This window comes from Mesoplodon densirostris, chromosome 4, assembly GCF_025265405.1.
Source record: "Mesoplodon densirostris isolate mMesDen1 chromosome 4, mMesDen1 primary haplotype, whole genome shotgun sequence".
Lineage (NCBI taxonomy): Eukaryota > Metazoa > Chordata > Mammalia > Artiodactyla > Ziphiidae > Mesoplodon > Mesoplodon densirostris.
In genome coordinates, this window is record NC_082664.1 from 151569005 (window position 1) to 151587231 (window position 18227).

At 37.9% G+C, this 18227-nt stretch overlaps 1 protein-coding gene and 1 non-coding gene across 5 annotated transcripts in view; one reads left to right on the forward strand and one right to left on the reverse strand.

Moving 5' to 3' along the window:
* The window catches only part of ZFAND6 (zinc finger AN1-type containing 6), a 78325-nt gene that overhangs the window by 12408 nt on the left and 47690 nt on the right, over positions 1–18227 (reverse strand). For 2 of the 4 annotated variants that reach the window (XM_060095370.1, XM_060095372.1), the window contains exons 2-5: positions 13414–13537; positions 4313–4483; positions 2960–3068; positions 1974–2074 (exon numbers count right to left, since the gene is read on the reverse strand). In XM_060095370.1, the coding sequence (XP_059951353.1) occupies positions 1974–2074; positions 2960–3068; positions 4313–4466 (364 nt within the window). In that variant the 5' untranslated portion in view covers positions 4467–4483; positions 13414–13537. Of the gene's footprint in view, positions 1–1973; positions 2075–2959; positions 3069–4312; positions 4484–12614; positions 12688–13413; positions 13538–18227 lie in introns of all 4 variants that reach the window. The other 2 variants (XM_060095371.1, XM_060095373.1) reach the window with 2 other exon arrangements.
* On the forward strand, positions 10866–10972 carry LOC132489926 (U6 spliceosomal RNA). Its single transcript, XR_009532292.1, has one exon. It is a non-coding gene; the product is annotated as a U6 spliceosomal RNA (small nuclear RNA).

An 18227-nucleotide genomic window follows, 5' to 3' on the forward strand; every position in this document is an offset into this window, starting at 1 on the left:
AAACAACTGCTATTTTATTCTTTTTCTTAAAAAATTTATTTATGTATTTATTTTATTTTTGGCTGCGTTGGGTCTTCGTTGCTGTGTGTGGGCTTTCTCTAGTTGTGGTGCGTGGGCTTCTCATTGCAGTGGCTTCTCTTGAGGAGCACGGGCTCTAGGGTGTGCAGGCTTCTGTAGTTGCAGTACATGGGCTCAGTAGTTGTGGCTCACGGGCTCTACAGTGAAGGCTCAATAGTTGTGGTACACGGGCTTAGTTGCTCTGCCGCATGTGGGATCTTCTTGGACCAGGGATTGAACCCGTGTCCCCTGCCTTGGCAGGCGGATTCTTAACCACTGCACCACCAGGGAAATGCCTGCTATTTTATTCTTAAGCAGCATATATTTTCCCACTACCAACATTCTAAAATTTGTTCGATTGTAAAACATAAATAACACCTTCATGGTTGGCAGCCTATTTTCATTCTTCCTTACTTAGTTCTCTCTCAAAATTGCTAAGCAACCCTTGCTTCTTGAAAATTCTGTTGACATCTGTGGCCTAAAACTAACCAGGATCTAGATGACTTCTTCCTCTCCCCTTTGCTGACTCATTATCCTACTTGCTCTTCTTGATTTTGCCTCTCATTTTCAACCTGTGCCAAGGACTTCCAAATCTCAGACATAATACTGATCATACATTTAAATACCTATTAACTATCTACAACCTCCAATTGAGATTTTAAGTTTTGAAATTTGACCAATTCCAATTTACTCTATCTAAAATCTTGTCTAACCATTACTTCTTTCAACGTCCCTGTTGCAAACAACCACACCATTGCCATTTCAACTGTCATACAACTGAAAGCTTTAATACCACCCCTGTCTTATTTCCCATGTCTAATGGATAACTAGATTTGGGGAATTCTTCTATTTCTGTTTTTAAAATATTCCTTATCTCTGCCCGTCCTTATATTTTCCTATTTAACTAAAAAATTATTCCCATATGGGAATATTATACTGGAATACTTATGTTGGCCAGACAGTACATTTTTCTATAGCAAAATCTACAAAGAGGCAAATTATGCCAATCATTTGTTGGGCATGAAATCAGAGGAAGGGAAATTAGCTAGCTTAACTGAATTTAAACTTCAGCTAAGATTGCCAGATATATCTGTCACCACCCTGTGAACACCATGTACAATGGAAGGTTTCACTGGGCATGGCATCTTCTCCCTTTAAATCTCGCCATAGGTAAAATGACACACAGCTCATCTTTGGACTTGTCTTTCCAGAGTATCCTTCTCAACTTACACATTGTTTCCACACACTAACAGAATATAATTAAGCACAGATTTTTAACAGCATCCTAAATGCCTCCTCCACCATCTCTGCCCACTAAGAAAGCCTTCAAACACATTTTCAAGTCTTCCTAGATCCACTTCACTTTAATCCACATAATGTGGATATAAAGAGCATGGGCAAGAACAAGAGACACCATGCTGTAAATAAGAGTAACTGAATGTGACTGTTGTGCTGATAGTCACACACAGGGAAAGAGGAGGTCACTGCCAGTCAAAATAATCAGTCACTTAGATAACCTGAGTCAAAAGCAAGAGATTCCTCTCCAACCAGCAGCCCCAGTTTGCTGGGAGAGGAAATAGTATTTAGGTTAAATTGGGCAAAACAGTAAAAGAGAACAGTATAATACCACCACTCATTCATTTAATTATATTTCTTAAACAAAACAGATTTTTAATTTTCTATGTTCATGCTGATGACCTAATTACATATAAGTGGGAAATGGCTCCCAACATTTCAGTCAATTAAATACTTGAGGATATAAAATATTCTGCTCATAAAGAAAACAAATGTAAAAATGTTATGTTATGTTATCTTAGGCAGGTCATTTAAAAAACATACACATCTAAGATAGTGCCTGGCTTGTAATATTCAAATGTTAAATAAATGACAAAATATATGCTAGTTCATGTGCAAACCTTGCAGGTCTTCTGTTTCAGGTATTGCTTTATCCACAGATGTACTGTCCACTTGGGAAGATGCTACAGATTCTGATAAAAGTGACTGATTTGATACAGGGCTAGAAAAGCAAAAATATTTAGATTTTAAAAGATGATCTCTATGCATGAATAGTAACTAAAGTGATTAATAAGAGTTCACATATGTAAGTAGATCATTAAGACAAGAATTAATCAGAGATACATTTTTTTATAACTTAAACATAACTATAGAGCTTTGAAACCTGAGACCAATTTGGACCAGAAGCTTATTGCTTTGAAAATAAAGCAGCAGTGTATGTCCACTGTGTATGAATTCACTAAATGAAAACTAGTATGATAAAGACATAATTCAGGAACCCTAATACAAGTTGTATATGACACACTGGCATAGCAGAACTGAATATCTCCCATTATAAACTGGAAAAAGGAACTTCAGAGTAGAAACTTAATATCTGTTTCCTAACAGTAGAATAAGAATAAAACAAACATTTCTGTGTTTTCAGGCTTCTAAATGATGTGACTTCAAAGTTAAAAAGAAAAAATATACTACGATACAAATAGATATCAGTACCACACCATGATATTAAACGAAGGGAACCTGTGACAAGACTGTACTTTTTAATACAAAGCACTAGTACTTGCATAATAAGCCTATGACTAGAAGACCTGAACATGCTTCAGAAGGACTTCAAGGGTTGGTCAGGATATATTATGAAGAGAAATAAAGAAAAACCTGTCTGAAAGGAAATCTGAGACTAAAAGACAACTCCCTACTCCCACCCCAATTTAAAACCAATAAAAAGATTTTTCTGACTAGTCACTAATAATAATGAGACAGATACAATTTTATGCCAGTTAATCCTAAAGTGACTACATAGTTTTCCTTCTTAACGGAACTGGTCACATGGCATATATGCTTTATTTTTCAATAGCTTTCCAATCACACTTCAGAGGCTACATCTTACCTTGGCTGCATAGATGACGATGTAGAGTCTAGCGCCGACGGAGCCTCTGGGACACTGCCATCTGTGCACTGAACTGGTAAAGACTCAGACAGACTACTGACAGAAGGTGCTGTAACAGGACCACATCTCAGGTTAGTGACTCTGTACCCTGGGCAGGCCAACACCTCATCTACAAAAATCAAGATCAGTTTTCCACGAAATATAGTATATGGATTTTGTTTTACTAGATAATATGCCGGTTCATTACTTTAGTTAAAATTTTTTCAATAGTTTTCCTATGAAAAGAATGCTGATTTTAACCAAGGAAACCATATACAAAATGTATATATCCAAAATTAAACTACTATTTCTTAGGACTGATTATTACCCAAACCCTTTAATTCACAAATATCTTCCAAGTACTAGCGCACAAATATTTCATGTAAAAAAGAATTTTGCAGTAAGGCAAACATAAGTTCAAAATTAAAATCTGTGCTCAGGTTATATTACTTTACCTGTTCTTTATAAGGCAGAAATATAGATGATGACTTAAAAAACAATAATTTATATTCATTTTATCTTAGCCTTAAGTAAAGAAGTTTTGATTAAATGATTCTAGCTTTTGGCTTCAACACGAAGCAATGATGAGCAAGACTCTACACACAATTTTAAATGAACTAAGTAACAGCCTGCACTTTCATTCACCACAAAAACCTATACATTTAGGCATTAACCTACATGAGAACTATCCTAGATGAGTATCATTAACACTTTACTTTTGCAAAGCTTATACTCAAAATCCTCATGATCCTTCTTACACAACTACTGAAACAAAAGCCACTTCAATTCCAGGAAAATCCTTTGACATAAAAATGCATAAAGAACTCACATGAACTGGGGATGAACATCCCTTTCTCTGAGTCAAACTGTTACACCTCTCCTTCCTAATGGAGAAAGGCTTTTTCTACTGTCAGCTGTGGCTATATATAACTCACTCTTTCCTTCTACAACTGTCTTGGCTTCAAAAGTCATCCTAGATAAAAGAAGCAAGGTCCTCGTACAGCCCTCACTCCCTTACACCTTATTTTCCAAGACAGCTATATATACTTGAATGAAGTGTGCCTCTATTTTAATAAGATAATAGAATTCTCTAACACAGCAAGTAAGAAGTAGTTCTTTTCAATGGGTAAAGATACTATTCCTGTTTCCCTACCACTGATAATCACATTATGTAATGAGACATTTTCCTGATGTAAGTGTAGTAATAGAAGTAAAATGTGAAAGCAGAAAAAGGTACTGGGTACCCTGTGCTATTCAGGTGTATCTCAATTATGAATAGTGCTGTGTTTTACTTACCAGGTAAGAATTACTTACCAGGTGGGCTTATTCTACCATTACTACTATTCTGTCTTTGAAGATGTTCTTTATAACATACTGAACACATGCCATTTGTACGAGGGTTTCCATAAAATCCGCAGCCAGTGGAACAAAGCATAGGCACTTGGCTGTGATTAGTTTCTTGAGCCATGTTCCTCTGTTGCACACCTGAAATTTACACAGAATTAGCAAAGAACTCACACACTACAATCATACATTATCCAAACTTGCTTTATATAATAAAGGAAAATGCACTTATACGCTACCCTAAACCACTCTGTGCAGCTGTCTCAACACACAGGCTGAGGTAGAGACAGAAAAACAATAAAGATCAAAAGGATACAAACTGAACTTTTATCTCTGACCCACTGTATACAAGTAGGTCTGTACTGGTTCAAAAAATGTTATGAACTAGAGAAGGGAATCTGTACTAAAGACTCCGCACCATCAGAATGTTAAGGAAAATCCTTTAAGTCTAGGTTCAGCTTGGACTCCTGGTAATGAGAAATACAGTTTGCTATGTGTTGTATTATTAACTCTTAAGCATTTAAACTTTTGCTATAAGTTCATGTTTTAACTTGCATAATGTTTTCTGTTTAAAAAGCACTGAACATAATATCAGTGCTGGTGGAGATGTGGAGAAATTGGCAGAACACTGTTAAATGAGAAGCTGGGTCAATCTTTTTGGAAAGCTACGTGGCAACTCACCTTAAGAGCCTTGTAAAAGATTGCCCTTTTGAACCAATCATTCTCGTTCAATAGAATAACTAGGGTATAATCAGGAGAAAATTATATATACATATGTATATACACACACACACACAAGGGATGTGTTTTACAGCATATTTATAATGCTGACAAACTTAAAATAACTTAAATATCTAACATTAGGAGAATGGATTTTTTTCGAAAGTTAAGCAGTCATTAAAAATACTTTAGAATTCTTTTTGAAGGAGGAAATTGCTGATAATGAATGAAAAAGCACAATATGAAATGTATATACAATATGTTCCCAATTAGGACCAAAAAAAGCATCTATTAACCATCAATAAGGATAAGAAAGAATATATCCAAGGATGGCAAAGTTAACTGTGATTTTTTTTTCTGATTTGTACCTTCTCTGTACTTTTAAAATCCTCTTAAATGAAGATACTACTTATGTAATTGGGAACAAAATATTTATTTATTTTTAGAGTATTTAAAATTCAAAAACTAACAGGCAGAGGAACTGTTTGGGAACCACACAGGCAATAATCAATTACAGCAGATGGAAGAACCCCATGTGCCATTTCTCCCATATAGCAAGTGGTTCTTTGGCATAAATAACATGAGAAGGTAATAAGAGGTTCTATCTCACTTTATTAAAAAACAAAACAAAAGCCTCCCAAATGAAATGAAGGTTCCTCCAAAATGCGTGTATGTGTATTTACAGATGAGTGTATGTTCAAAGATCATACAGGATAAGACTAAACAAAGGACACTGTTCTGCCACTGAAGTTTCCCTGAATTGATAAACATTCACTGTTTACCATTAACAGATTTTTTTTCTTCACCTAAATTATTTGAAAAGACAGTTGTAGAATGGGGGGAGGGTATTTAATGCAAATTTCAGAACCAAGAGCAATAATGCATTTGACTCTACAAAACAAAGCAGGTTTAGCATTTGACTTTAAAAAGAAAAACCTAAAACTGTTGAGAATCTTTAGACCTTTAGGCCTAGGAATATAAATAAAAGATCTTTAGGCCTAGGAATGTAATTTGGGATTTTGACAAACATCTTTTTTACTTCATGATGGCAAGTCATTTCAGAATCTAATCCTGGCTGCTCTGCTTTATATATATGCTACTTTTTAAAACCCTCCCTTTCCTGTAGTTCTGTAAATACATATACAGTGTATCAAACTAAAAAAAACCATTAACAATGTTAGGATAGAAAAGCAAGTGTCAAACATTTTGTTGATTTTGGGGGCCTATATTCATCAGGGATAGTGTGTTTGTCTGGTTTGGAATCGGGGTAATTGCTCAAGGTCATGGATGTAGCTAATAAGTGATGGAGCTGAGATTCAGTAGAAGTCCAAGCTCTAAATCAGTGGTTCTCAATGTTTGCTCCTTGGACCCCTGGGGAGGTCAAAACTGTTTTCATACTAATGCTAACTAGTTATTTGCCTTTTCCACCATGTTGACATGGGCATTTGCGGTGCAAAAGCAATGGTGGGTAAAAACCTGGAGCTTCATCAAGGAGCCAAACCATAACAGTGGCACTGAAGTAAACTACCTTGTAATTTTCATCACCACACTGTCACAATAAAATTATTAATTTTATTAAATCTTGAGCCTGAACACACGTCTTGCTAATATTTTTTGTGACAAACTGGGAAGTACACATAAAGCATTCCTGCTGCATATAGAAAGTATGATGACTGAAGAAAAAGCATTTGTGCAATTGTCTGAGTTACAACCTAATTGAGTCACCTTTTTCACAGAACAAGTTTTTTATTTCAAGGAACGACTGACAAACTCTGGTTATTCAGACTTGAGTATGTGGCAGATATTTTCTCAAAAATGAATGAAGTAATAAGCCTGTCACTTCAAGAAAAATAATACTATTTATTGCCGAGGACAACATTCAAATGAAAAAAAGCTTGACAAGTATCTCCAATTTTTAGAGAGTCTTTGATAAGGTCAGTGGTTATATTAATGACATGTGAGTAGTTGGTACTATTATCGACATTTGGAAGGTCTGCATAAGTCAGTAAACCAATATTTCCTAAGTGACCAATGTATGATAGTACAAAATTATTCATGAACAAAAGATTTATTCAAAGTGAAAGAACACTGGATTTTAGAGTAACAGACAAAAGGTTTTTATATAGTATGAGATCCTACACTGCAACTATCCCTCTAAGAAACTACAAATTGTTACATTTTGGTGTAATATCGAAGAAGAGAAACCTCTATTATCTGAACAGGTTATTAAAATACTCCTTCCTTTTCCAACTACATATCTGTATGACACCAGCTTTTCTTTTTAACATTGTAACAGAATGAATGCAGAGGCAACTATAAGAATCCTGCTGTTTGCTATTAAGCCAGACCTTAAAGAGATTTGCAAAAATGTGTAACAATGCAACATTTCTCACCAAACCATTTGGGCAGGGGGGAGGGAGAAATGGTTATTTTTCATAAAATATTTTAAAATAAATTAATAAATATTTTGTGATTTTTCTCACTTTAATTTGTAACATGATAAAATTTTAGCTAGATATGACATAAACAAAAGCTCTTCAACGTGTTCAATAATTTTAGAGAATACAAAGGTCCTGAAACCAAAAATTTTGAGAATCCACTGCTGTAAACCATCAATGCAGGCAGAATCACCTCAAGAACGCAAACACTGATTCTTTGGGGAATGGGAGTACAAAAAAAAAAAAAAAAAACCCTTACTATTTATGTATAAAACACAGCTATACATATAATACATAAATAGGTAACTATTATATATATGTGGACTTAAAATTTTATGGAGGTAGGAAGCCAATTAGGAAAAAACTTTTAAAAGGCTCCTGGGGATGGGGGGGAGGGCAATAAGGGGAAAAAGATTGAGAAACACTTTTTTTTTTGGTTGCGCCGTGTAGCTTGTGGGATCTTAGCTCCCTTACCAGGGATGGAACCCGGGCAGTGAAAGCGCCGAGTCCTAACCATTGGACTGCCAGGGAGTTCTCGAGAAACACTGTTCTAAATCACCAACTATTCTATGCTACCCATTAATGACATTAAAATGATATGTTATAAGAATTAAAGAACCTTCCCCACCGGTACTGATAAATCTTTCAGTATATGCTGGCAATGTGCAAGCATCCAGAGAAGATAAATATCTTATTTCTATAAAAACTCAAGTAAATATTCACAGATTAAAAGTACAATATGACCACCAAATTTTTTTTATTTAATTTTTTTAAATTTTTTTTATTTTTATTTTTTTGCTTTATAACAAATTTAATCAGTTATACATATACATGTTTCCATATCCCCTCCCTTTTGCATCTCCCTCCCACCCTCCCTATCCCACCCCTCCAGGCGGTCACAAAGCACCGAGCTGATCTCCCTGTGCTATGCGGCTGCTTCCCACTAGCTATCTACCTTACGTTTGGTAGTGTATATATGTCCATGCCGCTCTTTCACTTTGTCACAGCTTACCCTTCCCCCTCCCCATATCCTCAAGTCCATGCTCTAGTAGGTCTGTGTCTTTATTCCTGTCTTACCCCTATGTTCTTCATGACATTTTTTTTCTTAAATTCCATATATGTGTGTCAGCATACAGTATTTGTCTTTCTCTTTCTGACTTACTTCACTCTGTATGACAGACTCTAGGTCCATCCACCTCATTACAAATAGCTCAATTTCATTTCTTTTTATGGCTGAGTAATATTCCATTGTATATATGTGCCACATCTTCTTTATCCATTCATCCGATGATGGACACTTAGGTTGTTTCCATCTCCGGGCTATTGTAAATAGGGCTGCTATGAACATTTTGGTACATGTCTCTTTTTGAATTATGGTTTTCTCAGGGTATATGCCCAGTAGTGGGATTGCTGGGTCATATGGTAGTTCTATTTGTAGTTTTTAAAGGAACCTCCATACCGTTCTCCATAGTGGCTGTACCAATTCACATTCCCACCGGCAGTGCAAGAGTGTTCCCTTTTTTCCACACCCTCTCCAGCATTTATTGTTTCTAGATTTTTTGATGATGGCCATTCTGACTGGTGTGAGATGATATCTCATTGTAGTTTTGATTTGCATTTCTCTAATGAGTAAAGATGTTGAGCATCCTTTCATGTGTTTGTTGGCGACCACCAAATTTTTTATATCACAATCCCTGCTTCTGAATAGTAAGACTAAAATTTAAAACATGTAACACTAGCAATTTCCCCAAGCCAAACTGCCCTGCACAGTAGCAAACTAGCAATTATTTTCATAAGTCAAGAGCTTTCTTACAAAAAGCTATTATCCTGGCAGATAAAAAGCACAAAAGATTTCACAGTTTACTTAAAAAGAAAAGAAAAAAAGAGAGAGAAAGAGAAAAGGAAAAGAATCAGCGTTAGTTATTCATTTTTAGGCCACAAAATGTACCTTTCCATGAAGATTCAGGAAAAGACCAAAAGTCATAAAAGGGTATCTTAGTTTATCTTTATGTGTAGTGGCAAAGATGGGGTAGCTACGGAGAAACTGGAAATCTTGCATCCCCTTGCTATTGTACCTTTCTGGTAGGTAAACAATTTGGAGGGCCCATTAGCCTGGTATTCAGGAAGGAAAAGAAGAAAGAGCATGAGAAGGCAGAACAATTCCTTAATTGCTCTATGTATTGTGGGATTATAAAACTACAAATCCAAGGAGGTAAAGAATGAGATTACCAGACATACAGAGAAAAATGGATTAGCATGGTGTAATTAAAAAAAAATTACAAATTAAAGAGAATTCAGAAAATGTGATTTCTGACTCTTAACATTCATAATCAAACCTACAGACTGTCCTCTCTACCCCACTCGGATAGTTATTCAGAGCTTACTATGGGTCAAAAACTGTCTTTATTGTTTTATTTATATTATCTCATTTAATTCTCTCCAGAACCCTATGATGTTGGTATTACTGATATCCCCATTGTTAAATGAGGAAACTGATATTCAGAGACTGAATAACTTGCCCAAGGTCACATATCTAGTAAGCAATTAGGTCAATGTCCTTTTTTTTTCCTTTGATCTAAAAAAACAAAGAGAATGACTTTCAAAGTCCATCCTGTCCCTGCCAAACATAAATTCATGAGCATTCATGAATTCTTATTCTTTTCATTTAAAGATAATTTAAACTTTCATTCATTTATTCAACCTTAAGATATTATGCAGCTTTAATTAGCTTAACCAAGTTCTTGAGAAAATTTGTTTTTCCTTTAAGTCTTTTAACCTAAAAATTCTCAGCATAAAAATTCAAGATCAAATATTTTAAGATTGCAAAGAAAATTCATTACCAATTATTAGAATTCTGACAAAAGAACAGCAATGAATGAATGCAACACAGACTCAATTATAACTGCAAATACATGTCAATTAAACTTATTTCCCTCTGCTTCATCCCCTAGAATTTTAAGTCACCAAGTTCCAATAATTTTCATTTTGAAATATCTTCATGCTCTTTTCTTCTGCATCCCAATTCTGACTCTTATCACTTCACACCTGGGTTATTTTAACAGTTTTTTTCTTCTGTTTTAGTGCCTCTCCTCACAAGCCACTTATTTAAATTCTCCTAAAACACCCAGTTCTCATCATATTACTTCTTTTCTAGTTACTAAATAATTTCCCCAGAAAGGAGTACTAGACCTGGCATTCATGCTCTACATAATTTACCCTAACCAGCCCAATTTTCCTGGAAAGTATGCTGAGTGGAAAGTGAACAGGACTGGGGTCAGATCCCAGTTTTGCTGTTTCAATTACCTATAAGAGCTTGGACGTGTTACTAAACTTCCGTAAGTTCAACTCCTTAAAAGTGTGCTCAGGTGCTTGCTTCAGCAGCACATATACTAAAATTGGAACGATACAAAGAAGATTAGCATGGCCCCTACACAAGGATGACACGCAAATTCGTGAAGTGTTCCATATTTTTTTAGCCATAAAAAGAAACGAAATTGAGCTATTTGTAGTGAGGTGGATGGACCCAGAGTCTGTCATACAGAGTGAAGTCAGAAAGAGAAAAACAAATACCATATGCTAACACATATGTATGGAATCTAAAAAAGAAAAAAAAATGGTTCTGAAAAACCTAGGGGCAGGACAGGAATAAAGATGCAGACGTAGAAAATAGACTTGAGGACATGGGGAGGGGGAAGGGTAAACTGGGATGAAGTGAGAGAGTGGCATTGACATATATACACTACCAAATGTAAAACAGCTAGTGGGAAGCAACCACATAGCAGAGGGAGGGAAACCAGCTCGGTGCTTTGTGACCACCTAGAGGGGTGGGATAGGGAGGGTGGGAGGGAGACGCAAGAGGGAGAGGATATGGGTATATATGTATACGTATAGCTAATTCACTTTGTTATACAGCAGAAACTAACACACCATTGTAAAGCAATTATACTCCAATAAAGATGTTAAAAAAAAAAAAGGTGTGCTCAGAACTTCCCTGGTGGAACAGTGGTTAAGAATCCGCCTGCCAGGGCTTCCCTGGTGGCGCAGTGGTTGAGAGTCCGCCTGCCAATGCAGGGGGACATGGGTTCGTGCCCCGGTCCGGGAAGATCCCACATGCCGCGGAGTGGCTGGGCCCGTGAGCCATGGCCACTGAGCCTGCGCGTCCGGAGCCTGTGCTCTGCAACAGGAGAGGCCACAACAGTGAGAGGCCCGCGTACTGCAAAAAAAAAAAAAAAGAATCCGCCTGCCAGTGCAGGGGACATGGGTTCGAACCCTGGTCCTGGAGGATCCCACATGCCCCAGAGCAACTAAACACATGTGCCACAACTACTGAGTCTGCGCTCTAGAGCCCACGAGCCACAACTATTGAAGCCCGTGCTCTGCAACAAGAGAAGCCACTGCAATGAGAAGCCAGTGCACCGCAACGAAGAGTAGCCCCCGCTAGCTGCAACTAGAGAAAGCTGTATGCAGCAACAAAGGCCCAATGCAGCCAAAACTAAATTAATTAGTTATTTTAAAAAGTGTGCTCATATTTATTTATGACAATGTATATAGAAAGCTTCCAGGGCCTCCCTGGTGGCGCAGTGGTTGAGAGTCCGCCTGCCGATGCAGGGGACACGGGTTCGTGCCCCGATCCCGGAGGATCCCACATGCCGCGGAGCGGCTGGGCCCGCGAGCCATGGCCGCGGAGCCTGTGTGTCCGGAGCCTGTGCTCCGCAACGGGAGAGGCCACAGCAGTGAGAGGCCCGCGTACAGCAAAAAAAAAAAAAAAAAAAAAAAAAAAAAAAAAAAAAAATAGAAAGCTTCCATATAGTGCCTGGCACCTAGGAGAAACTCAGTAACTGCTCTAACTCCACTCTGCCTAAAAGCAGAGGGTCCTTTTGTGCCTATCTGTTTGAAACAAATCATCCTCGTTACTGGAAACAAGCTTCTAGCTCATACTGCTCTTTCCTTCGTAAATGTTGTCCGCTTCTTCACTCTGCCTATAACAATCTTACTCAGGAATCAACTTAAATTCTACTTCTTCTGGGTTCATTTCTGTCCACCTCGATCCTCCTCTGCTCTGTATTCCTACAGAAGCTGTCTGTACACCACCCTTTTGGGGCACTTAAACTTACCATTACTCAAGTGCTTTACAGGTATACAAATCAATTCCCAGTTAAACAGTTTCTTCTTCAATCCCCTTTATGCCTAATATGAATATTACAAAATATTTTGTTGAATAAACACATTTCATTATTGTTAGAAGTATTCACGTCAAGCAAAAAATGGTTATTTTCCATTGAAAAGGGGTGAAAACAGATTGATGAAAAACGTTTCAATCACAGTACTCATAATTTATATACTGAAACAGTCATTCAGCAAGAACGATCAGTAACCCAAGCCAGTTACAAAAGGCATATATAATTTTTCATTTCATTGTTCTTCTCCCTCCTGATATAAATAGGGAGGATATATAATTTATAATGATAACTTAAATACAGAAGTTGTTAACTGGCAAACAAGTTAAATCTGACCCACAGGCATGTTTGGTAAGCCAGCACATATTAATTTTAAAAAATTAATTGTTAGCATTCAGAAATTGGGGAATGTCAAATAAAAATCCCAGGTTTCCAGCTTCTCTTGAAAAACAGCAAGACCTGACAACAGTGGACTGATGTTCCCAAAATTAAAACCAATCAGCTAGGACCCGTAGATAGAGCTCTCAGATAGAGCTTATACTCTCCAATTCAAGGCTACCTTCACTTTCAGTTATCTAATCTTAACCTATGATGATACCTATCATATGGGCAACATACATATGTTCTGGAGGTCAAGAACCTTTGCAGAGATTACAAAATATCTAGGAAAGTTCATAAAGCAAATAGATCAGAAAGTATGACTCAATATAGAACAGTTGGGACAAATGCTACTCACTCTGATAAAAGTATAGGGACTTTGGATTAGGGTTCCTACTGCACTGAGGGTGTTTTGTAGTTCTCTCTCTGTACAGCAGTCCCCAGTTCCCTATGTCAGGTTGTCTTTCCTGCTGCTTCTTGGGCTGAAAGACAAAAAGGTGCGAGTCCAGCTAACATGAGAATAACATCTTTGAGGATACTACATATTCCTTCCCAGCAAATAATTCATCAATTTCAACATACTAGGTTATGTAAGGATAAGAGACTCCAAAGCTAATTCTAATATATACAAACCTCCCAGTTATTGATATAAGGAAAGTTTTCATTGACTGGCATGATAAATCTCACAAAAAGAAGCCACTATAGGGCTTCCCTGGTGGCGCTGTGGTTAATAAACCACTATAGGGCTTCCCTGCTGGCGCAGTGGTTAAGAAGCCACTATAGGGCTTCCCTGGTGGCACAGTGGTTAAGGGTCCGCCTGCCGATGCAGGGGACACGGGTTCGCGCCCCGGTCCGGGAAGATCCCACATGTCGCGGAGCGGCTGGGCCCGTGAGCCATGGCCGCTGAGCCAGCGCGTAGGGAGCCTGTGCTCCGCAACGGGAGAGGCCACAACAGTGAGAGGCCCGTGTACCACACACACAAAAAAAACCAAAGAAAAAACAAAACAAACAAACAAACAAAAAAACAGGTGATGAACCAAAAATCTGCCAACCTCTGGATTAAATAAGCAAATGACTTTAATGCAATCATCACTGAAGAAGATGTGGGGAGGCTAGGTAGACATGGGACTCAAGCACAGGTACTATTAACTGTGGGATTCTCTAATCCAAACAATGTAAATTTAAAGTATTATTTGTTCTTGCTAAGCCTCATCTCTTATTTAAGTATATGTTCATCACCCAATAAGGGGAAAGAACTATGAAAGGCAATATTTCATCCAAATCTGTATCACTAGGTATAGTTTATACAGAGAGTTGTAGCTATGATGTGAAAAATGACAGTAATGTTCTTGGTACAAACTGTCCTCTATTTTAGCACACAGTTTTCTATTCGCCAAGGCTAAATAAAATCCGTGGTATCTTAATAATTATAAAATCATTCAATAACTGGACTGGGAAGACATCCATATTCCTGACACTGATAGTTTCTGTCAGCCTGGTATGTTTCCTTCCTCTTTCAGATTAACAGAACCTCTCTTTCCTGTGGGAAGACCATTTCATTTGCTTTGGGTAGGCTTAACCCCCCCTCCTCAGGGCCAAACCTGTCTCAGTGGTGGGCACATGATCCAAGCCTGGGCATTATGACTCAATCTGAGCCAATCTTTCATTCCTCCCTGGATTTTACTGGTGCTACTGGGAAAGAGGCAGACTTTGCTCTGAGATTACATTGAAGACAATACAATGTAAACCTGGTGCTGGTGGTGGCCGCCTCTGCCACAATAGAGAAAGAGTCCACATAATTAATTAAAATAAGGTAAGCAAAGCCAAAATGGGTAGGAAGGAGACAGCCAAGACAAAGGCTTACTGAGGACAGCTCCACCCCTCAGATTTCCCAGTTATGTGAACAAATTCTCATTTTGCTTTAGTTTGCTTTGGGCTTCTGTCACTTGCAATTCAAAGTCCTTACAAATGTTATAATCAAGTTGCTCTACTAAAACTTTCAAACAGAACAGAATAATCAATGCATATCAAAATGAAAGATACTCCATTAGTTCAACTGAGATGTCCTATAGTAAAGAAACCTACAAAAGTAACCAACAACTCCCATTCCTTTCTTCTTTAAACATATACAGGTCCCAAGGGTAAAGCTTAAATTTTCACAAATTGAACACAACTGGGTAACTAAGCACCCCAATCAAGAAACAGATTATCATCAGTACCCCTCAAAAGCTTCCTCATGCTCTTTTCCAAATATTATCCTTTCCCCAAGGATAACCATTATGCTGACTTCTAATACTCTAGATTAGCTTTTCCTATTCTTGTACTTTTAATAAATGGAATTATACAGTGTACACACATTGTGTCTGGCTTCTCTCAAATTGTTTTTGAGATTCAACCATGCTAATGTGTCTAACCACAGTCCATTCCTTCTCTTTGCTATCTAGTATATTACACTGTATGAATAAACCACTATCTATTCTAGTGATGATAGGGATTTGGGAACTTTCCAGCTTATGACTATGACAAATATTGCTGTTATGAACATTATTGTATATGTTTTTTGACTAACATACATACGCATTTCTGCTCAGTATATACCTAGGAGGGGACATGTTGGGTCATAGGGTATATGTATGTTCACCTTTAAGCAGATACTACCAGTTCCCAAAGTGGTTATACAAATTTACACACTCCTGGCAACGTTAGAGTCCCTGGTAATGTATAAGCATTCCGGTTACTCCATACCTCACCAATACTTAGTACTGCCTGCTATACTGGGCTAAATGGCAGTCCCAAAGACATGTCTATGTGCTAATCTCTGCAACCTCTGAATACTATCTTATATGGCAAAAGATGATTAAGTTAAGGATCTTAAGAAGAGGAGCTAGCCTGGATTGTTTGGTTGGGCTTAAGATGCAATCACATGTATACTTACAAGAGAAAGGCAGAGAGAGTTTTGAGAGACACAGAGGAGAAGGTGATGTGAAGACAAAGGCAGAGACTGGAGTGATGTGGCCACAAGCCAAAGAATGCATGCAGCCACTAGAATCTGGCAGCAAGAAATGTATTCTCTCCTAGAGCTTCTACAGAGCATGGCACTGCCAACCCCTTGATTTTGAACTTCTGGCCTCCAGAACTGTGAGAGAATAAATTTTTGTTGTTTTAAAGCGTCCTAGTTTGTATTAATTTGTAATTGCAGCCCTAAGAAATTAATACATCTGCCTTTCTATTTTAAATATTCTTAAAATCCTCTTTTGTTAAGTGTCTAAGTTTTTTGTGCATTTTTTTCTGTTGGATTGCCTTTTGCTTACTTTACCTTCCACGATGGTTTGTCTTTCCATTTTTAATGGTGTCTTGAAACCAAAATTCACCTTAATATGATTTTGTTAACAATTATCTTTTATAGTTAGTTATTTTAAGAATCTTTGCCTACTCCGAGGTCACGAAGATGCTATTTTCCTTCTAATTTTATTATTTTACCTTTCACATTTAGATCTGTAATCTATCTGGAGTTGATTTTTTGTATGGAATAAGGTAGGGATTACGATTCATGTTTTTCTCCATATGGTTATCTAATTAACCCAAATCCATTTATTGAAAAGACTGTCCTCTCCCTACTGCACTGCATACATGTCCATACATAGGTTATCATACATGTAATGCGGGTCTTTTCCTAGACTCTCAATTCTATCCCACTGGTCTATTTGTCTATCCTGTTTCAAGTTATTATAGATTTTGGATAGCTGATATCAGTTTTATTCTTCCTCAAGCTTGTGTTGCTTATTCTTGGCACTTTCCATTTCCATACAAATTTTAGATTCAGTTTGTCAATTTCTATGGGGGGGTGGGGGGGGGGAACCTGTTAGGGTTGTGTTGAATCTACAGATACACAAACACAGCAGACTCCTGAATTTATTTAGGTCTTCTTTAAGTTTCCAGTAATGTTTTGACAGTGTTCACGCAGGTCTTGCATATTTCTTGTTAGATATTCCTAGGTATTTAATTTGTTAAAAGGCAATACATGGTATCTTTTTAAAATTTCATTTTCTATTTGTTGCCAGCCTCCAAGGTGGCCCCCAATGATCCCCATGCCTCCTGATATTCTGGCCCTTTGTAGTCCCCTCCCACATTTTATCAGTGTTGGTTTGGATAACCAACAGAATACTGTGGAAGTGTTGGTTTGTCATTTCTGAGTCTAGTCATAAAAGACACTGTACATTATGGCTACTGCCTTGCTCTCTCTCTTGTGGATCACTAACTCCGGGGAAGGTGGCTACCACTGTCATAAGGACAGCCCCACTTGCTGAGTAACTGAGGTCTCTGGCCAAAAGGTGTATGAGTGAACTTGGAAGCAAATCCTTCAGCCCTGGTTAAGTCTTCGGATGATTGCAACCTTGGCTAACATCTGGGCTGCAACCTCATGAGAGACTCTGAGCCAAAATTATACAGCTAGGGCTTCCCTGGTGGCGCAGTGGTTGAGAGTCCGCCTGCCGATGCAGGGGACACAGGTTCGTGTCCCGGTCCAGGAAGATCCCACATGCCGCGGAGCGGCTGCACCCGTGAGCCATGGCCGCTGAGCCTGCACGTCTGGAGCCTGTGCTCCGCAACGGGAGAGGCCACAACAGTGAGAGGCCAGCGTACCGCAAAAAAAAAAAAAAAAAAAAATTATACAGCTAAGCTACATCTATAATCCTGACAGAAACTGTGCGAGACAATAAGTGTTTGTTGTTTTAAACCATGAAGTTTTTGGAATAATTTGCTATATAGCAATTGATAACTAATATAGTTACTGGTATATAGGTCTCCTTGCTTCTGTTCTTATCTTCCTATGGTGTAGTTTCAATACAGCAGCCAGTGATTATGTTAAAATCTAAAGCAGATCACACTGCTTGCTTACTCAAAATCCTTCAATTCACCAAGTAAAAGCCAAACTCCTTACCAGGACTTAAAGGCTCTTTTATAATCTGTTCCCCCATTACCTGACCTCCTCTTCCACTCCTCCCTGATCATATACAGATATGCCAGGTATGCTCCTTTCATAAGACCTTTGTAACTGCTGTAACTTCTACCCTCCAGAAGTCACAACTAGGTTCCCTCATCTCCTTCAGGACCTTTGCTCAAATGTCATCTTCTGAGAGAGGGCTTCCTTTACCTCATTTAAAATTGCAACAA